Source organism: Saccostrea echinata, unplaced genomic scaffold (genome assembly GCF_033153115.1).
Source record: "Saccostrea echinata isolate AGI-Se365-2 ecotype Australia unplaced genomic scaffold, CSIRO_AGI_Sech_v1 ptg000016l, whole genome shotgun sequence".
NCBI lineage: Eukaryota > Metazoa > Mollusca > Bivalvia > Ostreida > Ostreidae > Saccostrea > Saccostrea echinata.
The window spans coordinates 13,189,208-13,215,690 of NW_026889765.1; the positions used below are offsets into that span (position 1 = coordinate 13,189,208).

The following is a 26,483-nucleotide window of genomic DNA, read 5'->3' on the forward strand; positions in this document are numbered from 1 at the left end:
AACCTTCACCATAAGCCACCATACGGGGGCATCAGTGTTTCACAAACACATCTTGTTTTTAATGTCATGCACTACAACATGTTTAGTCTGAATAAATGTTTATAAAATGTTGGTAAAATAATAATGCTTGGATAAAATTTCCTCCTATAAATTGTGTTGTTTTTTTTTATCTCTCTGTGACCGAGCATAACCTTATGACATGGTTACTGACAATGCAAATGTGGTATATGCATATTTTTGCCCCCACAGAAGTCAAATCTTGAAATATATTGAATTGAAAATACTGTATGAAAAATCTAAATTAAAAAATATTACAGTTTCAAAGAAGGTTATTGGCAGTTTTTGTTTCTTTGATGTCACAAACTATTTGGATTTTGTGTTATATATTCTTCAGAAAGAAGATAAAATTTGTTCAATTTTTACTAGATAATTTATAGAGTGCAACCCTGCTCCATAACAATATTTACATATTTCATTAATCTTGTCAATCTACACATTATATCAAAACATTGAGTTGGAGCAGACCTTTGCTCCATGACTTTTACTCAAAATATGGACATAATATATACCTTTTTCTCTATAAATCATGGATATTTTTAATTTACGTCATTTTCCTGACGTCATATCCAACAAATGATGTCATGGCTGTTGAAAATATTTAATGCTTTGAAGTCTGCAGATATCTCCCTGCTTTAGAACATAATTATATATTTCTCCATCAAAGTTTGCTTTGGGGGAAAATATTGGTCATTACCAAATATGGTCCTCTTGCAATTGGTTTGAAATCATCCTAATTGTAATCAAGTGTTATTTTAAAGTTTACAGATACTTTTTGCATAAACCTTTCTTCTTCATTTAATAAATTTGTATTACCTTTAGGGATGGATTGGCTTTGTGTTTAAGTAGAACTTTAACACATTCTGGACTTGCTTTCCCCACTGAGATGTGCAGAGGTGACTGCTTGCTTTTGTTAATGATGTTGGCATCTGCACCATAACTCAAGAGTTCTTCCATGGTTTTATGTTCTTTTCTGCAAGACATGTAATGATCGCTGTATACCTATTTCTGTGTATGCTCTATAACATTACATTGTTATTAATGCTGTACTATTTTCTCTAATCAAATAAAAAAAATAATCAAGAGGCACATGGGCCAAAATGCTCATCTGAATTAACTTGGTCCTGCTGTTCTTGATTTGAAAAGACATTCTTTCTTTTTACCTCATAAGATCATGACTTACCAAATCTTAAATCCAAATAATATTGGAATCAATGCTTCCATTTAGAAATAAACTAGAAATCTGACCAGTCAGCAAGGGCCCCGCCAAGGGGTAGAAATATATGGTTGCAGATTAGGAGATGAGAATTTTACTTGATTACAAAAATTTAAAAATATATATAATGGAGAATAAGCAACAGCAACTGCTAAATATCCAACAACCTGTAAATAGTATCCTTGTATTTACATAAGGCAGTAAAAAACATCATATCTATAATCACTCATTTAAATGTATATTTAAAGAAGAATGAAGAATATGTTTTCTAAAATGCCAGCCTTCAGTGAATGCAAATATCACCCAGGCTTGACCTTAACTTCAAAGTTCAAAACAAACATCAGTTGCAGACAAAGGTGTTAATTAATCTTAAAGTGACAGAAAGATAACCATCTAAAATTTTTTGGAGGTAGCAAGATAATCAATCCCAGGGGATTAATTATACTGCTCTCTCAACCTTTTCTTCTAAGTTTACAAGAACTTTTTCAGCAATGATAGAACAAGATTTTTATCTGAATACCTGTTAAAATAAATAGTATTCTTGAATTTACTTAAGGCAGAAAAAAAAGAAAAAGAAAAAAAGAAAAATGAAAATGATATTTTTATCTACATCTTGTTTTTAGAATTCAATAAAATCATAACTCATTGTGTATTTTACCAAAATAAAGTATGAAGATTATTTAAATCCACATTTCAGAGAATGTAAACATCATTCAGAGTTGACCTTAACTTCAAAACAAACTTCATTTGCAGACAGAGGTGTTAATTAATCTCAATGTGACAGATAAAGATAAATGCTTTGGATTTTCTTCAAGAGGAAAGTTAATTAATCCCAAGAGACTCATTGCAGCCTTTCATAGTTTACAATAGGAACATTCTCAGCAGTTATCTCTCTTTGCCCATTCACTCTTATAGAAAGTTAAGGAATCTACCCCACCACCCCAGCTCCAAACCGAATGACATAGAGAACCAAACTTAGCATCAAAATATGTCTTACTGCCTATTCAACCAACATACCAAAGAATCAGGGGCAGTAAGCATATATGAGCTGCCCAATATTTTTTAAACATTTTTATACCAGTGCTATCGTTAAGATGGTTTATTTTTCATATAACGAGATGTCCAGTTTGATGTAAATAGCAATAAAATTTTCAACATTTGATTTGTAGTTGAGTTATCACTATGTGAAGTTGTGTGATTTTTCCGGAATTGAGAAATTTCCATCAAATTCTCACATTCCAAACAAGATTTAGATACGGCCGCAGGCAAACAACACAGTAAAAATTTAATAGATTGTTTAAACTGACACAATAAATTATATCCCAAAATATCATTCTGTTGTTTGCATGCGGACACCATGAAAAATATATAAAACGATGTTTTTCGAGGCGCGATTTTGATCGCTTCCGGTTTCGGTTTTTATATTCAAATCACAGCAGCAGACGTAAACAAAGTTGGATGAGTCAAAAACAGAAGATTTATCGAAGTTCTAACCATTTAGCAGGTAGGGATGAATTGAAAATCAGAGCAATTTTCATTTTGCATGCACTATTTACATGCATTGTTCAAAATTAAATCCCCTCCCAAACATATTATTGATGAAAGATTTGACATGACAGACTCCGCTAACTCCATGAACTCTGGGGGACGGTAATCATGTCAAACAGTTGAAAATAGAAAATGTGTGTATCTAAAATATATTAAAACAGGAACACAACATGCTATCTTCTTTCAAAGAAAAAAATAGATAAAAAGTTGACTTAATCATCGATTCTCTTTGATTTAGGGCCTAATATTCATGATTCATGAACCCTCGATCGGCCGGTTGATCTGCATGATTAGCCGCGTTTTATCAGTTGTGAAAATCTTTACATATACGGAAAATATATAAGTGCGTATAGTATGTATAGCATCCATGTAACTTGCCATTTTGTCAGTTGAGATGAAACTGTATACAAAACGTTAGTTAATGGGCAAGAAAGTTTTTATATAACACTTTTAATCGATTTGGCATTAAAATATAAATATACTACCTTTCTATGTTGGTGTTTATAAAATGCTAACATATTTTTCTGTCTGAGTACAAATGCAACCGAGTCTAGCGTTTGTGTATTCAAGGGACCTTACTCTGGTACCTGTGCAAATGTATGGCGTGCTATAACAGTCAAAAATCAAAAAAATTGGTACGAGGTTTTTTTTTTTTTTGCTTTTTTTTTTTGTAAAACGAAATAAAAAAAGTTAGTTTCTTTAAAATTAGCTACCAATTAATTAAAATATTATTAATGTAAAATTAACCTTTTGTAAGTAATAAAAAAATAATTAGATTACCTTGGAATATTATAAATTAATTTAAATCACCATTTAAATAAAAAAAAAAATGTTTGTCATTACAAGCTTCATCTTTTTTGTTTTAATTTAAAGTACCCGATAATGTCTTTGCCTCTGATTTTTATTCATTAAACTCAAATAGGTAAATCAATAAAACTGCTATTTAAATTGATTTCATGAATGAAATAATTATGTATTATACCTGGTAACATTAACCTTTATTTATTAGTTAAATATTGGTTACAAGCATCCATGCATTATACATTAATATGTGAATAGATTAGTTATCGCTTAAGTTTTATTTGTAATATTGGTATTTTTTTTCTTACTAAAATCTTAATTACATTGAAAATGATAATTTTGATATTACTCAAAAAATATTTTTCAAAATCACATGCTTGTTTCTTTCTTTTTACATTAATAAATTATTTCCTTCTTTCATATATAAAGAAAATCTTATGCAAATGCATACACTATACAAGTAAAACCCCCTCCTTCCATAATTAAAGACAAAATGTGCATACATAATATATATAGTAATTTAATTTTGATATTTATATTTTAATTGTAGAATGCCTGGAGATGGTCCAAAACATTATCCTTGTATATCTTGTGGGAAAAGAACCAAAGCTGATCAAAGACGTTTCATAAAGCCTGGATCTTCTGAATCGTACAAACTATACCTTCAACATTTGGGACTTTCTGTTAATTGTGAAAACTATGTTTATGTTACATGCCTCAACTGTTATACGAAATTCTACAAGTCCATAAAGAAAACTTCAAAAGAAACAGAGCAAGATTATGAACCACCGGCAAAGTCTCTGAAATCAGATGCCAAAAGTCCGAACATTATTCCATTGCCCATAGTTTCATCAGGAAAAAGTCACTCATCCTGTGTCATATGTAAGAAGAGGACATCAAGGCTCCTCACCCTGTCTGCAGAGAGACGGCATCATATATTCATTTTATCAGGACACCTTCTGCTGTCGGGTGCACGGTGCTGCCGATCCCACTTAGCACCAGACTTTTCTCTGAAAGATGATGCTATCAGATGTCTGGAGAACTCGTCTTCTGGCTCCAGGTCGGTACACGACACCACCTACTTCAACAAAACAGACATTTTTTCTTTGATTTCGACAATAAGAGCAGCAGCAATTAGAAATAAGAAAAACAGATTAGACTTTGACAGCAGCAATGGCCTTTCTGACGCAGATTATGTGAATTTAACAGGAATTTCCAGAGCAGATTTTGACGATGTAGTGTCGCATGTGCAGTCGATTAGAGCTACGAAGAATCGCAGCATCAGAGCCTGTATTGCTCTTCTACTGGTGAAACTAAGGACTGGTCTTTCCCATCGAATGCTATCAACACTCTTCAACATTGAAAAATGTGGTGTCAGACGGGCAATAACAACAGCCAGGTGAGAACTTTCTGAGACTTTTACTCCTAAATATGTGGGATTTGACCATATCTCAAGGGAAGAGATTATCCAGGAGCACACAACACCACTTGCTAAGGAGCTGTTTGGCAGTGATCTACACAATCCAGCTATTTTAGTCGTAGACGGAACCTACATTTTTATCCAGAAAAGTAGCAACTTCAGGTTCCAGCGCAGGTCATACAGCCAGCACAAAAACCGACCTCTAGTCAAGCCAATGGTTATAGTGTCTACGACCGGCTACATAATATCGGTCCTCGAACCATATTTTGCAGACCAGAAAAACAACGATGCGAGCATCCTGAAGCACAACATTCAGTCCAACATGGAGAACATCAAAGATTGGCTGCATCAGGAGGATGTCCTCGTAGTTGACCGTGGCTTCAGAGACTCAATCAGTTTCCTTGACAGCTTGGGAATCAGATGCCAGATGCCTGCCTTTCTTCCAAAAGGCCAGAAACAACACACAACAGATGAGGTATAAAAATGCACACACACATAATACTACAATTTAAAACTCTTTTTTAATCAAAATTAAAAGAAAAAAGAAATGGAAACTTTAATATATAGCATTTATATTCTTTTAAGAAACTTATAATAATTTATTTATATTTCAATCTTATACACTGTTATAGTGTATATTAATAATAAAAGTCAGTAATATGACATGCTCACAATGTAAACACTTAATTAAGAGTAATTACATTTTTTTGTACCCCAGTTTACAATGTATATATATATTTTTTAATGTTTTGCAGGCAAATACTTTGAGACTGGTCACCAAAATCCGTTGGATTGTTGAGTCGGTGAATGGACGATTGAAACAATGGAAGTTTTTGCAAAATGTTGTCCCGAATACCCAGATACCCTTCATCAGGGATTATGTGTGCTTGGTTGCAGCTCTCTGTAATAAGTACAGACAACCCTTAAATGCTGGAAACCCAGAAAATGATGTGATTTTAGCTGCTAAAATGAGGGTAAGGACATGCCAGTATTTGTTTCATTCCTTTTTAGCTCACCTGAGCCGAAGGCTCAAGTGAGCTTTTCTGATCACATTTTGTCCGTCGTCTGTCCGTCCGTCTGTCTGTCCGTCTGTCTGTCCGTCCGTCTGTCTGTAAACTTTTCACATTTTTGACTTCTTCTCAAGAACCACTGGGCCAATTTTGACCAAACTTGGTACAAAGCATCCTTGGGTAAAGGGAAATTTAAATTGTTAAAATGAAGGGCCAAGTCCCCTCACAAGGGGAGATAATCAAGAGAAGACAAAAATAGGGTGGGGTCATTAAAAAATCTTCTTCTCAAGAACCACAGGGCCAGTAAAGCTGAAACTTATATGGAAGCATCCTGGGGTAGTGTAGATTCTAAATTGTTCAAATCATGACCCCCGGGGGTAGGGCGGGGCCACAATGTGGAATCAATGTTTTACATAGAAATATATAGGAAAAATCTTTAAAAATCTTCTTCTCAAGAACCACTGGGCCAGAAAAGCTGAAACTTATGTGGAAGCATCCTGGGGTAGTGTAGATTCTAAATTGTTCAAATCATGACCCCCGGGGGTAGGGCGGGGCTACAATAGGGAATCCAAGTTTTAAATTGAAATATATAGGAAAAATCTTTAAAAATCTTCTTCTCAAGAACCACTGGGCCAGAAAAGCTGAAACTTATGTGGAAGCATCCTGGGGTAGTGTAGATTCTAAATTGTTTAAATCATGACCCCCGGGGGTAGGGCGGGGCCACAATAGGGAATCCAAGTTTTACATTGAAATATATATAGGAAAAATCTTTTAAAATCTTCTTCTCAAGAACCACTGGGCCAGAAAAGCTGAAACTTATGTGGAAGCATCCTGGGGTAGTGTAGATTCTAAATTGTTCAAATCATGACCCCCGGGGGTAGGGCGGGGCAACAATAGGAAATACAAGTTTTACATTGAAATATAAAGAAAAAATCTTTAAAAATCTTCTTCTCAAGAACCACTGGGCCAGAAAAGCTGAAACTTCTGTGGAAGCATCCTGGGGTAGTGTAGATTCTAAATTGTTCAAATCATGACCCCCGGGGGTAGGGCGGGGCCACAATAGGAAATACAAGTTTTACATTGAAATATATAGGAAAAATCTTTAAAAAATCTTCTTCTCAAGAACCACTGGGCCAGAAAAGCTGAAACTTCTGTGGAAGCATCCTGTGGTAGTGTAGATTCTAAATTGTTCAAATCATGACCCCCGGGGGTAGGGCGGGGCCACAATAGGAAATCCAAGTTTTACATTGAAATATATAGGAAAAATCTTTAAAAATCTTCTTCTCAAGAACCACTGGGCCAGAAAAGCTGAAACTTATGTGGAAGCATCCTCAAGTAGTGTACACTCTAAATTGTTCAAATCATGATCCAAGGGATAGGGCGGGGCCACAATAGGGGGAATCACAAGTTTTACATTGAAATATATAGGAAAAATCTTTAAAAATCTTCTCAAGAACCACTGGACCAGAAAAACTGAAACTTATGTGGAAGCATCCTGGGGTAGTGTAGATTCTAAATTGTTCAAATCATGGCCCCTGGGGGGAGGGTGGGGCCACAATAGGTATTACAAGGGGGGAGTCTGGTAATGAACAGCATGGCCAAAGTTACTCAGGTGAGCGATGTGGCCCATGGGCCTCTTGTTTGTGAATTTATTAATATCTACATTGTAATTATTAATTTAAAATCTCTATTAAATTATAAGAAATACTGTGTCAATTAATTTTTATTATATTCATTTTAACTTTCCATTATTTTACTCAATAAAATCATTCTGCAAAGGTTTTGTTCTAATTCATTATATATGTTTTCTTGATCATGCAGCAACAAGCAGGGGCTGTGGAAAAATTCATTGTTCATGTATTTTTATGTTCATGTGTTTTAGCTATGCCAGGATAAACTACTGTACAAATGTCTTATATTGAATTTTTCATTACACTCATGGCCAAAGTCCAAAAACGTTTTTTTTTTGTTTATTAATTTATGCATGTATTAATAGCTCATATGTGATAAAATTGGAATCTGAAGTAAAAAAAAATTTTTCTCTTATATAGTACTTAGCATCTCAGACAAACAAGCTTCAGGAGAGAGTGGAATCTGAAGGACTACACAGAAGAGTCAAGTCATGGACCCCAATCAATGCTGCTGATTCGTTGGACTTTCCACGTCTCTCAGAGGAGGATCTGTGTAATTTGACTATTGGTGTTTACCAGTTAAAGCTGGCTAAGGGGTACACTGCTCAGCACATGGATGAAGAAGGTGATTACGTCATCATGGTAAATGCTGATATTCCTGATGTTCTGTGGATAAGGATCCGGAGTCGACATATTTCAGGTAAACAATACCTTCTTTGGATAGAGCACTCAGAGGGAGCTGTTACTGGTTGGTATTGTCAGTGTCGTGCTGGAGCCAGAGTTGTCGGGGCATGTGCCCATGTGGCCTCAGTATTGTGGTTTCTTGGCTATGAAAGACACACAAACGCATTTAGACCTACTCAAGACTGGGCTGACTACCTTGAGGATGCAGCTGTGCTTCCTGCAGTAATGGATGGCTCATCAGAAAGTGAAATGAGTGCAACGGAAAAGTGACATGAATTGCAACATTGGTTTATTGAGAGTGAACATTCTGCAGGTTATGATATCCACTGCATCAGACTCCCATTATTGTTTTCAACAATATAGTGGAAGGCTGTGTATATATTGTTATTTATTAATTGTAAATAGGGATTTTTATGTATCTATGATTTTTTTTAATTTTTAAATTGTGATTTCTTAACATCTGTTATATAATTGAGAAATTAAAAAATAGTAGATTGTACATCCAAATAACATATTAGATTCATTGCATGAGTTTAATAAGTTCAGTTGTAAATATTGAAAGATTAATTATGTACCCTGACAAATGAAATGATTTTTTATTATCATATGATTATACTTCATGAATTATTGTTATCAAAATTAATATACTGATGTAAAATGCATAATGCATCACAAAATGTTTCTCAGATAATAGTAACTATTATAGTTTATTATGCAATGTGTTGATTCGCATATTGAACTTTGTTAATTTAACATGACTAGATACAAGTACTTGTTATTTTTTGTAGTACAATGTAATTACAAAACCTTTCCAGACAAACATGTACTAGTATAACTAATTCTTTGATGCTTAATTCATTTTTATGACATTGTGAGGATGATAAACATTATCTTATTATGAGTAAATGTAGTGTATAAGGCATGAGTGGTGTGATGTTTAACTTCTATGATCTTTTTGGTAATAGTATAGGTGGGTGATGGGAGTTCTGGAATTTGTTTATGCAAACTGAAATCCCTTATTGTTATTTTTGTCAAGTTTAATGAATTGTTATCAAAAATGTTAGTTGAATACATTTCTTGTTTGTTCACTTTGTGCATTCAATGTCTTTTTATGTTAAATACATAAAATAGTACTTGTCTTTGAAAAATTAACATTTTTCTGTGAATTCAAAATAATATAAAGGGTTTTTTTTTCTCATTTATAGTTTTTGATAGAGTTAATAGGATTTTATTTCAAATATTTTTACCATTAAGTACATATTGTAAGTGGAGTCCATTTAAAGACATGTTAAGTTCCCAGGTATCTCTGATTTTGAACATAAAAACAACTGTTTTACATTAAAATTCAGTTTTTTTTACCACTTTTAGCTAAAAAATATTTTCTATTCACATGTTTAAGATCATTTCTGTTGTATTTGTATTAAAAATCCATCATTTATTTCTTTGATTAAATTTACAGAAAAAAAATTATTAAAATTTCCAGAAATCAGTGAAAATTGTGTTATTTTTGTATTTTTGGCCCCAAGATGTCGTAAAAGTGGTTTTTTCATCAAAATATGTCTGAAAAGGTGTGATTCAATCGTAATTCTTTTAATATTTATAACAATTTGTCCAATATGGTTTGGGGCATATTTAGGGTCTTACTGCCCCTGATTCTTTATTAAAAGATTTATTGTTTGGGATTTGCCCTGTATGTGTCAGTAGTTTCCAAACTTTGCCTCCATTATTATCAAAAGTTCTTTTAAAATGGTTAAAATTATTGTAATAAACACTGATTGATAAAATATTGATCCCAATGATTCTGTTCGATGTACTTTAATTTTATTGACTTGTGTTTGGAGGTTTAGTGAAGGTAAAAAGGCAATTCAATGATGAATGCAACAGTTCAGAAAAGATTCATTTGCATCAGCAATGCACCAATGCAATTAATCTCCAAATATTAATTTAACAAAATAATTCAACTATATATATCTTGATAAAAACATATCAAAAAGGTATAAATACAATGCCGCCGTATTTTACTACATGTTCGATTCATAATGTAACTTTCTCTCGGTTCTCCTTTTTGTGAGATGGATTATACATGGTTTATATATCACTAGCAAAGAAATAAGATACGCAATAATTCTAGCATCTATTCCGTAAATAAAACTTTTTAATTTCAACCACATAAAAAAATTCTAAATATATTTTCTTATTATCTATTTTAAATCAAAGTAAAAAGTTTTTTGTATGTTCCAATTATTACAACTAACACTAGCACTAAATGTTAAAAAATATATGAGCTTTAACTGTTTTTTTTTTTTTTTTTTTTTTTTTTTGATATTCTTCTTTTTAAAAAAATCTGTTTATATCATCATCTTACCGAGGCAAAGGTATCCATATGCATTTATGATTGCCAAAAAATTTATAAAGTGAAGAAAAAACATCTTGGTCACTAAATGAACGAAACCACAAATTAAGACGTATATGACCAACTGGAAGTGAAACAATGGCAGCTATGAAACAAGAAAGTTCTGTTCCAGTCTATCGCTTTGCTGCATTAAAGAATTCAATAGACATGAATGAAAATATACTTTGGGACAGGATTAAAAGAATTGGTTTGTTATATAATTGATGTTACAGCGAATTACGAAATACCGGTAGAGTTTTTAATAGCTTGCTGGATAGCCCAATAGGTATACAATTTGGTCTCACGAGTATTACATTAGGTTTGAATCTATACAGGTCACGAAGTTACGCAGGTAAGACAGTGCCTTAGCACACAGTCTAGTGAGCAGTTGTGTTTGTAATTTCCTATATTATTCTTAGGTTTTGACTGCTAATGCGTAGTAAGCAAAGAGCTAGGTTCACTTTATGCATAAAATGGCCCTTTAGATATACCAATTTATAAAATAACACTCTATGTTCCATTTTCAAACATCAAGATATAGTAGAGACTTAGTGCTTTCATTTCCTATTAAAAATTTTCTCCTGAAAGTTCAGATATTGGAAAACACGCTTTATGAAATTGCAATGTCCTTGAATTTTAAGGAAAAGAGGTATATTTGAGTGGTTTCAGAGAAGAAATATAATATGAGCGCACTTCTTGATCCAAAAAATAAAACATGTTTTGTGATCCTCAGAAACAGTTCTATCATTTGATAATTACATATTTTAGATCAGAGGTTGCGCTCTATATGAAATATCGAAAAATTGCTTTAAAAATTGGCCGTTTTGTTGAATTTTTCAGGATATGAGGAAAATGACGCAATTCATGACGTCACAATGCATTTACTAGCCGGAAAATTACGTCATTTTTGATAGATTCGCAATCACCAAGAGTCTAAATGCTATTTAAAGCATTGTCAACTAAAACAAAGCAGTTTCACTTTTTCAGAAATTCACAGGGCCTAAAAGGCCCTAAATGAACCTTGTTCTTTGAACTTAATTGGTCCTCCCTAAAAAAAAGTTACTAGAAAAAACAGAAAATTTGTGGACAGAAGAATGACTGACAGACAGACAGATGGACAGACAGACAGACAGAGTGATTACTATAGGGCACCCGCAAATCCTTGCAGGGCCCTAATAACAAGTTTAAAAACTTCACTGGGAAAGAAATGGGTCGGCCACGTGATCAAATCCTGTGAAGGCTGGAAGCTTTCTCTGTAGATTTGATCACATACTGACCCACTTCATTTCCCAGTGAAGTTTTTAAACTTGTAATTTATTACTTATATATTAGCATCTATTTAATAATCAAAAATAGATGCATTTATTTTATGACAAAAAAAATCGGGTTCAAAGAATGATGTGCAGAGATCTCAAAAAGGTTCGGGCTCCCTTTTAAATCTGGTTGCTGAACTGAGAACAGACACAGATCCATCAAGAGCATAAATTGGTAAAGATACAACTGATTGACTGGTAAAAAATTGTTAATTATGTCGCCCCGAACGAAGTCGGGCGACATATTGCTATTGTACGCATGAAAACGTTGTCCGGGGAATTTCTCCCAGATGGCTGGGGCATATTTGTTGGAACTTTCCATAAAAGATGATGACCAGCTGTATATATGTGGAAAAAAATTTCAGTTTCAACATGGCTACCGTTGCCATGGAAATGTACGAAAAGTGACGAATTTTGTCCAGGAGTGTTCTCTCTGGTCCTTTGAACATTCATCATGAAACTTTATAGAAATGATGATCAGTAATTGTAGTTGTGCGATTCGCATTTAAAATTTTCATATTTTCAATTGTTGCCATGGAAACAGAGGAAAAGTGAAAATTCTTTAACTTCGATTTTCTCATTAACTGCTCAAGCAATCATTTTGAAACTTAAATGGATGATTCCTTGCATTGTGTCAAAGTGATTTCTATTTTTAAAAAAAACCTGGAATTGGCCACACACAGTTACCATAGAAACAAAACAGAGAAAAGGTATTATGCTCACATATGTTCTCAGAGGTCGCTTGGACAATCTTGATGAAACTATACAGAAATTACCATTAGAAACTCTAAGTGTGCAGTCAACATTCAAATTTTTCTAAATTCCTACCATTGCCATGGAAACGGACGAAAAGTGAAAATTCTTTATTTTCTATTTTTCTCAGTAACTACGCAAGCAATCTTTGGAAACTTTAAAGGTTTATTCCTTCTACTGGATCAAATTGTTTTCTGCAAAAAAATTGGAGCAGGTCCATCACTTCAGCCACCGGAATGAAGTCGTATTTTGGTTCACCTAAGTTTTGTACTTGAGCATTCTCGAAGATGGCTTTCAAAATCTTCAAGAAACTTTACAGAAATAAAAATCACCAACCCTAGTTGTGCATGGGATATTTTATTTTTTCAAAGTTTGTTGCTGACGGCAGGTAAGGAACAAATTATTTAAGAAAAGTGACCATTGTATGCTATCAGAAGTTTCTTTTAATCAAAGTACTGAAAGGACTGATACGAGTTGATGGTTGTCCAAGCTTAGCTAATGGGTATTGCTTTAGTGAGGAAAAAATTAAAGTCTATTTAGAAACAGAAATTTAAATTTCCATTTATTTCTGATGTCAATTTCATGACATGATGCAATGTATTTTAAAATCCAATTAATAGATAATACTTTATAAAATTATAAGAAAACGATATTTCTTTCTTTTTACATTATAATCATACAAGTTATACATTTATTGAGCATTGCTACCTTATTTTAAGAAATGAAATGAACTTGCACAACTATCATAAAATATATCAAAACCACAATTTTTGACATTCCTTATAGCAAGTATGATTTTGATAAGTGTCGTTTTTCTCTGATAATTTTTGTTCTTGAGTAATGCTTTATTTTCACATGCAGTTTTCAAATAAAATTCTGTTAACCAATTAATGTAAATATACATTTTTTACTACCCTCCCCCTTACACACACCCGCGCGTGTCTCACCCAGAATAACAACAACAAAAAACATTTCTCTTAACCCGAAATCAACCTCTGATCGACTTTAAATCTACTGAAGACCCAAAATAAATTTTCATGAAAATGTGCTTGCCTTTGACTCAATTAGTTAATCGCCGAATTCCTGTACAGATGAACAGAGATACAAAATTTACTTTTTGTGTAAATCAAGTTTCCCTAATATATGAGTTTATATTCCACTGCCGTGAAGCTTTTTCTGCTGCGTGTGTGTAAATCATCTTATTTATGATTACTTCATCTTAATATAAACCACTTGTGTTAGTTAGATTATTTCCAGTATCAGTAGTGACTAAAAACTAGCCATATTATTTCTTCAGTACAATCCAATTCTCCGGATATGTTAGTGTTAGTTACATGTATAAACATCTGTGTTCTGATGTATTTCATGTTCATTAATCAGAAATAAAACAAACAAGAGGGCCTTGAATCGCTCTTCTGATAAACTGTACAACCTATCACTTCTATTTGAAGCCTCTAAGTATCCTGTATACATGTATTTAGATAAAGCCTTGAAATTCCAAAGGTAGGTCACCATGACCTACATTTTAGATAAAGCACTCTGAGAACCCAAGATGATTCTAAGCCAATTAGTACCTGAGAGTAGGTCATGGTGACCTACTTATCACTTGTCATTCTCTGAGGACCCAAGATGCATCAACTGACAAAGTTTGATTATTCTAAGCCAATAAGTACCTGATATATTTAAATAAAGCCATAAAATTTCAAAAGTAGGTCACAGTGACCTACATTTCAATCAACTTACTCCGAGGACCCAAGATGCATCAACTGACAAAGTTTGATGATATTAAGTTAATTAATACCCGAAGTATTTCATTATATTATAGCCATATAAATTGAAAAGTAGGTCAGCGTGACTTACTTTTTAGGTGACCTACTCTGAGGACCCATGATGCATCAACTGACAAAGTTAGATGATTCTAAGCCAAATAGTACCCAAAATATTTAATTAAAGCCATAATTTTTCAAAGGTAGGTCACAGTGACCTACTTTTCAGTCGACCTACTCCGAGGACCCAAGATGCATCAACTGACAAAGTTTGATGATACTAAGCCAATTAGTACCTGAAATATAAATATTATATAATATAAATATAAATATTTCATTATAGCCATATAAATTGTAAAGTAGGTCACAGTGACCTACTTTTCAGTAGATGTACTCCGAAGACCCAAGATGCATCAACTGACAAAATTTGATGATTCTAAGCCAATTAGTACCCGGAAAATTCAATTAGTCATATAAATTGAAAAGTACGTCACGGTAACCTATTTTTCAGTCGACCTACCCCGAGGACCCAAGATACATCAACTGACAAAGTTTGATGATTCTAAGCCAAATAGTACCCTAAATATTTCAATATAGCCATAAAATTTCAAAAGTAGGTCATGGTGACCTACTTTTCAGTCGACTTACTCCGAAGACCCAAGATGCATCAACTGACAGAATTTGATGATTCTAAGCCAATTAGTACCTGAAATATTTAATTATAGTCATATAAATTGAAAAGTAGGTCACGGTGACCTACTTTCCAGTCGACCTACTCTGAGGACCCAAGATACATCAACTGAAAAAGTTTGATGATTCTATGCCAAATAGTACCCTAAAAATATTTCAATATAGCCAGAAAATTTCAAAAGTAGGTCATGGTGACCTACTTTTGAGTTGACTTTTTCGAGGACCCAAGATGCATCAACTTACAAAGTTTTATAATCATAGGCCTTAAAATGTCCAAATGTCTTTGAGCCTTTGGCTCAGAAGAGCTAAAAAGAGGTTTTTGAGGAAATCAAAATTTTTATTAATCACCAATCCTGCCTGTCAAAACTATTATCTCCGCACAACAAATCTTCCACAATCCAAGAGTCAGTAGCCAAATCCCAGCAAGTGGACCATATGTTTTTAAAAGCTTTAAAAAAAAAACAAAAAAAAAAAAACAAACAGAATAATACACTTTTAGACAATTTCTAATAAAGCCTGTTCGGGGCAACATATATGCTATTGCTTGCAACAGCAGACTTTCTAGTTATAATTGATATTGTAATTTTATGCAACATTTCATACAATTTTATCATCTCTATGGAAAATATTTTCGATAGTTAATCGAACGATGGTCTTGGATTGTCATTTGCTGCATAAGCACATGGTAGCGTGATAAAATAGCTGGCTCATGAGTTGTATAAAATTGACTTTTTTTGTAATCTTTTATTAAGAATATCAAAGAAGTTATGATTTATTTTATTTCCAGAAATATTTAGCTCATGAGTTGTATGAAATTGGGTAATGCACCTTTTATCAAAGAAGATTGGATTTTATTGTAATTGTTAAAATTTGTGATAATTTGGCAAGTCTCTATGTTGCATGAAAAATGCCTAAAAGAAAGCACACTGCAACGTAGAGGGTTGGGGCCACTGAAGGAACAATTCAAGGTCCATAAACCCCCCTCCTGTGTCCAGTGGGATGACAGCTGGTGAAGATACATCAACCACTTCACAAACACTGGCCAGAGGCACTTCAAAAAGAAAACGCATATTCCCTTCTGCAGCTAATAAGGAAAAGCCCAGAGATCCGCCCCAGGCAGGTACAGAACCACAAAGTACAGCAACAAAAAGTCAGCAGGGTGGACTAACTACTGCAGAAACATCAGGTAGTCCGAGTCACAATGTGGTGCTGGACTATGATGCACCGTACTGTCAATAGTTTGTTGTCATCCAATGTTTCTCACACATCAAAGATAAAATTTTCAATTCTCAATATGTTAATATAAGTTTATTATTGGACAATACATCTATTACTGAAGCATTTGAGAAGAAAATTTTCTTTCATGAAAAAGGAGAGCTTGTTACTAAAGAAAGTTCAAAAGCTAAAATTAATATCAACACAATTGAAAAATGGACTGATGCTTTCTTGATTTATGGTAGCATTTATGCTTCAGCCCATCAAGATGAAGTGCAGGCACAACATTAGGTTAGGGGCTTCAAGATGGATGGGTATGGGATGGAAAAGTATGATAAACAGTTCAGATTAAAACAAAGTGTTAACTCATCAATTTCCTGGACAGGTATAGATCTTGAACTTTGGCTTGTGTTCATGCATGCTCCATCGCCACAGGCTATCTCAACCCAATCCTTGCCCGGGCAAGTATCACACAACAAATGTTTTAACTTTAACTACAGGGGCTTCTGTAACAAACAGGCATGTGGATATCTGCATATGTGCATAAAATGTAACAATGGCCACCCCATCTCAGCATGTCCTTTGAAACAAGTAAATGTAGCTCAATTTCAATCATGAAAGGGAGAATCGTATCCTGGTCATAACCAGCATAGTGGTCACTTTCCTTCCCCTGGAATACCCCGGTTTCAACCCCCCTTTCGAGCCCCAGCTTCCAGTAGTACTACAAGACCCCAACAATAAAGACCACAGAGAAATATGGGCCCTAGGAAAAACCCCTAACGATTATCCAGACCAAAGTACAGCCCAAATTTTAAAAGAAGGATTTGTACATGGTTTTTAAACTCCAGCACTCAGATCCAAGGGTTCATGTGTCCTCTAAGAACTTGGTATCAGCAGAGCATCATCATGTCAAGTTGATGGAAAAAATATAAAAAGAAATAGGGTTAGGTTGCTATTAGGACCATTTAGTCAACTTCCTATTTCAAATCTTTATTCGTCACCAGTTGGTATTATTCCAAAATCTGATGGAGGTTGGAGGATGAATGCTCATTTGTCATACCCTGAATCAAATAGCATATATGATTTCATTTATCTGGAGCTATGTACAGTAAATTATTAGTCATTTGACAAGGTGGTAGACATGATTTCTGTGTTAGGGAAAGGGGTTCTTTTAGCAAAAGTCGATGTTAAGAGTGCTTTTAGATTAATACCAATATATCCTGGTGATTTTGATTTGTTAGGGTTCTCGGTAGATGGGCTTTATTACATAGAAAAATGTTTACCAATGGGCTGTGCAATAAGCTGTAAGATATGGGAGACATTTGAAACATTCCTTCATTGGTTAACAAAATTTCAAACTGGTTTAGATACTTTAGATCACTACTTAGATGACTTTATTTTTGCTGGAAAAGGGGGAATGCCAGAGTGTATTCGGCTTATGGAAAATTTCAAAAGTCTTACGACTGATATTGGTGTCCCCTTAGCTGAGGATAAAACTGCAGGCCCTACTACAAGAATCACATATCTAGGATTAGAAATTGACACTACTGAAATGGTCATAAGAGTACCTCAACTTAAAGTTATCATGTTGACAGATATGGTTAAGGACATGTTACAAAAAAAGAAGGTTACCCTTTGAGATTTACAGTCTTTAATAGGGATGCTTAATTTTTTTTGTAAGGCAATTAGGTAAAGCAGGGCATTTAAAAGGAGATTTTATGATGCAATGAGTGGTGCATCCAAACCTCATCACTTTATTAGAATTTCAACAGGCATGAAAAGTGATTTGGAAATGAGGTTAAAGTTTTTGCAAAAATTTAATGGTGTTTTATATTTTTTTGAGTCTGAGTGAACAAATTCCAATGTCTTAGAATTTTTTACTGACAGTGCAGGTGCTAATAATTTGGGATGTGGTGCATACTTTCAAGGTAATTGGACTTTTTAGCATGGCCTGAGCAATGGAAAGACCAAGATACAATGAGAGATGTAACTTTTTTAGAATAAGTGCCTGTTGTATTATCTATAGAAATCTGGGGAAATCTGCACCTTCAAAACAAGAAAGTTTTCTTTCACATTGTTAACAATGCACTGGTTAGTGTTATTAACAAGCAAACCTCCAAATCTAAAAGGACAATGGATTTAGTAAGATATGTTGTGTTAAAATTAATGAATTACAATATTATTCGTAAAGCTAAGCATATACCAGGTGTTTTCAATAGTATAGCAGCTGCAAATTTCTCGTAAACAGTGGAGGCATTTCAGGGACCTGGCACTGAGTGCAAAAGAGACCCCACAAAGTATACCAGAGGAATTTGTGAAAATGATCTACAGCTTGAAGTAGAAAAATTACTGGAGGCATCTTTGTCCACAAATACAAAATTTTTATACAGTACTGGATTAGAATCATTTCAAAAGTTCAGTTACTCTTTTAAGTGTGAACAAATCTGGCCACCACCATTAAATCATGTAGTGCAGTATGTGGCATTCTTGTCATGTTCAGGGTATTCATATTCAACAGCTAGGTCATATGTGGCTGCCATCAGTTTTCAGTACAAGTTAAAGATCTTCAGGATGAGACAAAAGATTTTATTGTAATAAAGCTTTTGGAAGGTATGAAAAGGATTAAGAGCCCTTGTGACACAAGATTACCCATTACACCCACACTATTATCAAAAATTGTGCAAGTTGTGCCCACAGTATGTTATAATACTTATGAATCAAACCTTTTTAATGCTGCATTTACATTAGCCTTTTTTTGTTTTCTACAGGTTGGAGAATTCACTTAGTCAACAGGAAATGATGTACATAGTATTGTTCAGGTTTCTGATATCAAAATTGAACCTGACCAGAGCACAATACTCTTGAATATTAATTGATCAGAGTCTGATCAATATGGAAAAGGTGTGCACTAAGAATTCAAAGGGTGGACAGCAATACAGTGGCGCCGCATTTATCCGGACGCCACTTATCTGGATGCTTCACCATCCGTACGATATTTTTTGGGAACCTATTTTTTCCACGTTATTTTGTCTCATTAATCCGGAAATTCACGTTCCGTATCCGGACGGTCAATATCTACTACAAAACATAATAGTTCATTGAAGAATGACTCGTTTATTCGGGCGATAATTTTTCAAGAAACGACATTTTCACCCTTATCGTGCATTCGTGTTAATTGTTGTAAAAACATTGGCCATGCAGTCAGTTTGAAGGCGGTGTTACCTGTGACCTACAAACAATAGCGTCTATAATTAGCGTGTGTTTACCCCAATTCAATCACACGTTTATCTTTATTATGAAGCTCAAAGAATTTAGCTGACACTGTGCATTAATTAAATAATAATCCGTTCAAAATCATATTGCTAACAGTATATACATCGGTAAATTCAGGAGAATTTTGGAGAGTTGTAAATAAAATGAACAATAAATAACGAGCGATTTCGTAACGCTCTTTATCATGTCGATTGCATTAGTTTAAAATAAGATGTTCCATTTCTATAAAACGTAAATGTATTTGAAACGCTTTTTTCCCCACAAGACAGTATAGAAAGGTACATAATTGAAGAAATATCTCTATTTAATGTACTACCATTTACAAATGTCCATTATATATAATATAAAACTAATAAAATATAATATACGTACAGAAGTTGATTACGTTTTTCAAGGTATTTTTTAATGATCGAAATTCAAACTTAGCGTCTGTAGAAAAAAAATGATATTGATAATCATGAAGATGGCTTGTGTTTACGAATGTTTTTAATACTTTGTTTGAGTTAGTTTGCAGTGTTCAGTTAATTTTATAGTAACCCTGTGTAATGAATGTACGGGGAAGATACAGGGTTAGTTTATATTTGAACATTTTCAATGATGATGCTGAACAGTTCTGTCATATCATATGAGCTTCAATAATTATAATATATGGCAAAATAAAACGACAGTAGATCAAAATTTGCTCAACCCATGAAGTCACATGCCAAAGAGAAGGCGAATTTTCAAAAAGGAGATCTCGGCATAAAATTGCCCATTCATTTTTTTATTGTGTAAATTACATTTTAACATATTTTTTCATTAATCAATTACTGCTTTTAAAACAACTAACTAAAATATAATTTAAAAGTTTTTTTTTTCTTTGCTGTCACATTTGAAACAAAAATGTGCATATATACATGCTTAGAGAATGCTTTCTGAGATGTGATTCAATTATCCGGACGATTCATTTATCCGGACGATTTCGGTGGGGACAGATTTGTCCGGATAAACGAGGTGCCACTGTATATGTCCTGTGGGGTGCATGTCTAAATATTTGTTTGTTAGACCCAAAATCAAAGGGCCATTGTTTTGTCATTTTGGGGGAAAGCCTATCACTAGATATCAGTTTACTTCAATTCTGGAAAAAGCGTTAAAAGTTATAGGGGTAGGGGGAAATCTAAAACACATTCCTTTAGAATAGGGGCAGCCACTTTCATAATAAGGGAGGCAGGCAGATGGAAATCTCAAGTGTACAAGTCATACATTCGGTGTCCACTTGTTAAACTCTTCTAAAGCCTTTATTCATTTGAAGTCAAGAAAAACATTAAATGTGGGTATTCAGTTGATTTTGTTTAAAAATGAAGACTGATGTGCAATTGATTATTTGTTAATGCATATTGAGACAGTAATTACAAGAGGTTAATCCTCTAACATGATGAATCAACTATTCTAACTCCATTAAGTATTACAGAAAGATTTCAAGTTTGGTGTGTAGGCTCTTCAATAATACGGAGGGCATTTGTGGCAGCACATAACCGACCAGGAGGCTTGAATCTAGGGCTGGATAGAATAGGACAAAAAATATGGTGGCAAGGATACTCTGGACTAAAGATTACTAACTTAAAAATGAAATTGTCTTGTTTGAAGTGAATAGAAATGCCAACGCAGTTTATTCTTATTCATTGTGGAGGAAATGATTTAGGTAGGAGGGATAAAACTCTATATAAAATAATATATGAAACAAAATAAGGTTTTGCCAAAGGTCAAGATGTCCACAAATTTATTTTTACAATAGCTCCAAAACTATGTGAGGTATAAAGTTAAAACTTTTACAGTTTATAAATATATCATTGATTAACAGATAGAAAGTATCACTTGAAAACAAATGTTTAAAAAAAATATTTTTTGAGAAAAACAAAATTAATAAAAAATGCATATTTTAAACATAGGCAATCAAAGATTACGAAGCTCACCTCGACGAATGTTTTCAGTATAAGTAATGCAAATCTCACATCATATATTTAGTGTGCATCCTGAAAACAGTATTCATGCAAGTTTTGTGTAAGTATGTCTTATAGTTCATTGGGAATTGGCCTGTTCCAAAAACTTTAACCTGTTCACTCATCTGGAAAATGTAGGTCAGATCCAGCATCCGAAGCAAGTCTAGTAGTGTCCATCCCTAGATGCATCATCCAGGCAAGTTTGGTCCAGGTAGGGCTTATAGTTACTTGGGAATGGACCTGCTCCAAAAACTTTAACCTGGTCATTCATCTGAAAAATGTAGGTCAGATCCAGCATCCAAAGCAAGTCTGGTAGTGTCCATCCCTAGATGCATCATCCATGCAAGTTTGGTCCAGGTAGGGCTTATAGTTACTTGGGAATGAACCTGCTCCAAAAACTTTAACCTGGTCACTCATCTGGAAAATGTAGGTCAGATCCAGCATCTGAAGCAAGTCTGGTAGTGTCCATCCCTAGATGCATCATCCATGCAAGTTTGGTCCAGGTAGGGTTATAGTTACTTGGGAATAGACCTGCTCCAAAAACTTTAACCTGGTCACTCATCTGGAAAATGTAGGTCAGATCCAGCATCTGAAGCAAGTCTGGTAGTGTCCATCCCTAGATGCATCATCCATGCAAGTTTGGTCCAGGTAGGTCTTAAAGTTACTTGGGAATAGACCTGCTCCTAAAACTTTAACTGGGACGCCGAAGCTAACACCAGGGGTATAGCATAAGCTCATCTCGACTTCGGCGAGGTGAGCTAAAAAAATGCTTAATTCTGTACTTTCAGTGAAAACCATCATTGCAGAAATAATATATGTTTATCAATAAAGGGCAAGTTGGACATGAATGGTCTCTGAAAGGCTGTTATGAAAGCATGACATGTATAAAGACAAGACCCCTATCAAATCCACCATTTGCAATGTACTTTTGGTTTCAAATCTTAACATTTGGACAAAATACTGTAGATTCCTAAATGTATGCGAGGAATAAATTATTGCGTAATTACGCGAGAAGCACAACTCACGAAATAAAATTACTCGCTTTTATTTTTATGGTGCTTTAATGTATGTAAAATCTCTAGATAAATCACCCATTCGCGAATTATTTTTCTCGCGATTTGACGCACGTTAGCCATTTTGCGATATTAAGTACTCGCGTAAAATAAGGAATCTACAGTAAACAGGGAAAACAACTTTCCAGAGGTTATCAAAGTCCAGCTTACCCTTCATTGATAAACATATATTGTTTCTGCAATGATGGCTTTCACTTAAAGTACAAAAATAATTAGGTGTATTTTTTAAAAATATATGCATTTTTTAAAAAGAATTTTTCTTGATAAATATTATTTTTTAAATATTTGTTATCAAGTGATACTTTCTATCTGTTAATCAATGATATATTTATAAACTGTAAAAGTTTAAACTTTATAAATCTCATAGTTTTGGAGCTATTGTAAAAATAAATTTTTGGACATGTTGACATTTGGCAAAACCTTAATAGCCTTGGTACATCACTTCCCAAACTCCAAATTTATATGGTCTTAGGTCCTTCCTAGGTTAGAATGAAGGTACTCCCAAAATGATCAAGCAATGGAAAGAGTCAGTGTTTGCTTTAATAGAGCTATCGCTAAACATGTCTTAGTCTGGGAGGTTGTTATATAAAATATCCAGAACTCTTGCAGGATATATCTCCCTTTTTGTTAAAAGATGGTGTTCACCTTTCTGACCTGGGAAATTCTGAATTTCTTGACACAATTCAGGGGGGGGTCTAGAATACTTCCAGCTAAAGTTAGAACAGTTTATCCAGAAGGAAATAACTAAGAGGGTAGAGTATTGTCGTGGGTCAGTTGACTTGGTGCTCCCTTGTGGGGTGACTGCAGACATTGACTTGTTTGCAGCCATTTGGCGTATGTAGACACTAAAGTCAACTGATATTTAAACTAAGTATTATTAATGTGAAGTACGTTGAATAATGGTTAACACTGAGTCAAAATTTTGTGCTGATGGGAACTGCATTGATTTGTGACTGGGTTTGATAACTTTTATAACAAGAGGTCCATGGGCCACATTGCTCATCTGAGCAATGTGGCTAGGAAAAAAGCAAAAATCAGTTCAGTATTGAAAAGCTTAAATGTATAAGTGGTCCGACCTACTCCTTAAAGAGGGGGGGGGGGGGTATAATTTGAACAAAATTAAATCTACACTAACTAAGGATGCTTACATATTTCTTTAACTAACTGTGCAGGGATCGACGTTAACGGTTGTCTGATTGCCTGGGACAAGTAAATTCTCAGTTCGGGCAAGTGAAACTGTCGAAGTACTTGTCCGATCAGGCAAGTGAATTTTTTTTCATATAAATGTATATATCATTTAGTTTTCATTAATTTGTAAATAAACAATAAATTGAACATTTGATTTCCGCCAGGTACCTGACTGACATCATTCAGAATTTCTTGGTAGCGTTTCTAGCTAGATTATACCGTTCATTTAGAAATTTGGTTCATTTTTCTGTTTTCTTTCGTGGTAAAATACGCTAGAACCTCCAACAACTTTGTTACCTACTTCGTAGTTATTTAGATTATTTATTCACTTACAAATAAGTAACATGATATATCCTGATCAAATGTACATTTCGTAGCAACTATCTTCTTTCAGCTTGCTTCACAGATATCTCTGAATATCATTCACAAAAGGATCCTACCGAAAATAATTTTTAAAAATGTGATTTTTATTAAAGGAAACGGAGGATTACTGCTGCATGGCAGTGTGTGTTAAGAGGTTAAATTGACAAGGACAGTGGAATACATTTAATTACAAACGCATATTATAAGTGTTTTTTGATCATATTTTTTTCTTAGCTTAATATAATTTTCTTCTTTCCTAATTTTGGGCAACCGCGAGTTTTGCATTCGGACAAGTCAAAGTTTGAGATCACTTGCCCGAAAGACAAGTGAATCTGAAAGTTAATGTCTATCCCTGTTGTGGCTTTTTTCCTACAAGTTTGAACTTTCATTGTGGCCCCACCTTACCCCCGGGGGTCAAGATTTGAACAAACTTGAATCTACACCACCTGAGGATGCTTCCATAAAAATATAACCAATCATAGCTTTGCTGTTCTTGAGAAGAAGATTTTTCCTATATACTCCTGTGTAAAACTTTGATCATCCATTATGCCCCACCCTACCCTCAAGGGTCATGATTTGAACAAACTTGAATCTACACCACCTGAGGATGCTTCCATATAAATATGACAAATCATAGCTTTGCTGTTCTTGAGAAGGATTTTAAAGATTTTTCCTATATATTCCTATATAAAACTTTGATCCCCCATTGTGGCCCCACCCTACCCCCAGGGGTCATGATTTGAACAAACCTGAATCTACACCACCTGAGGATGCTTCCATATAAATATGACCAATCATAGCTTTGCTGTTCTTGAGAGGAAGATTTTTGAAGTTTTTTCCTATATATTCATATGTAAAACTTTGATCGTCCATTGTGGCCCCACCCCACCCCTGGGGGTCATGATTTGAACAAACTGGAATCTACACTACCTGAGGATACTTCCATATAAATATGACAAATCATAACTCTGCTGTTCTTGAGAAGAAGGTTTTTAAAGATTTTTCCTATATATTCCTATGTAAAACTTTGATCCCTCATTGTGGCCCCACCCTACCCCCCGGGGTTCATGATTTGAACAATCTTGAATCTACACTATGTAATGAAGATTTCACATAAGTTTCAACTTTTCTGGCCCTATGGTTCTTGAGAAGAAGATTTTAAAAAGATGACACCAAATTTTCAACAATTTTTAATTATCTCCCCTTGGAAGAGGGCTTGGCTCTCATTTGAACAAACTTGAACCCCCTTCACCCAAGGATGCTTTGTGGCAAGTTTGGTTGAAATTGGCCCCGTGGTTCTGGAGAAGAAGTCGAAAATGTGAAAAGTTTACGGACAGACGGACGGACAGATGGACTACAGACAAAATATGATCAGAAAAGCTCACTTGAGCTTTCAGCTCAAGTGAGCTAAAAACTGACAAAACGAAATTTTCACAGCCTTTACTGACAATTTAAATCGCAAACTATTACGTATGATTCATGCACGGTCTCTCACATTACACAAACAATCCTGCATGATTGGTTTGTCAACAATAATGTTGCAGCCACTGTATCTAAGGCTAAATTAAAGTTTATTTGCATTCTCTAAAAAATGTATAGACCTATTTTTGTACTTTAATGGGGTACAAATGTCAACTTTTAACAAGACTTCAAAAAATCTTGAATCATATTGAGAAGCATAAAAACAAAATTGTTGCATGAAAAGATTTCAATTTCAAGCCTCATTTTGAGACTTTTTAATTAATAAATAATTTTAGAAGTTTTACTTCTTGGCTGAGGAGTGGATACTCTTAAGAATTTCCTTTATCCAAGGCTGCTTTGCACAAACTTTGGTTAAAATTGGCAAAGTAGTTCTTAAAGAAGTAAAAATGTAAAAAGATTACAGACAAATGGATGGACAGAAGTCAGACAATTTGATGATTAGCTTTCAGCTCAGGTGAACTAAAAAATTATTCCAAGTTCTAACTTTAACAATGCATATTCATAAACCTTACAATTAGCTACCTCTTTAGTGGCAAATTATTTTGCAAGCTTGCCTTGTTATTTGTAGTCTATTTTGACACCCAAAAGTCCTATGTTTTCATTATCAAATGACAGATAAAAACACAAAA

The 26,483-nt window shown here is 34.1% G+C and overlaps 2 protein-coding genes across 2 annotated transcripts in view; one reads left to right on the plus strand and one right to left on the minus strand.

Moving 5' to 3' along the window:
* The window catches only part of LOC133188450 (E3 ubiquitin-protein ligase MIB2-like), a 185,047-nt gene that overhangs the window by 56,141 nt on the left and 102,423 nt on the right, over positions 1–26,483 (minus strand). The window contains exon 12 of the mRNA XM_061323886.1: positions 874–1,030. Coding sequence (XP_061179870.1) covers positions 874–1,030 — 157 coding nt within the window. The remainder of the gene's footprint in view (positions 1–873; positions 1,031–26,483) is intronic.
* On the plus strand, positions 2,886–8,637 carry LOC133188674 (uncharacterized). The gene is made up of 5 exons (XM_061324177.1): positions 2,886–2,923; positions 4,173–5,021; positions 5,079–5,517; positions 5,798–6,016; positions 8,104–8,637. The coding sequence occupies exons 1-5, from the start codon at positions 2,886–2,888 to the stop codon at positions 8,635–8,637; spliced, it is 2,079 nt and encodes a 692-aa protein (XP_061180161.1).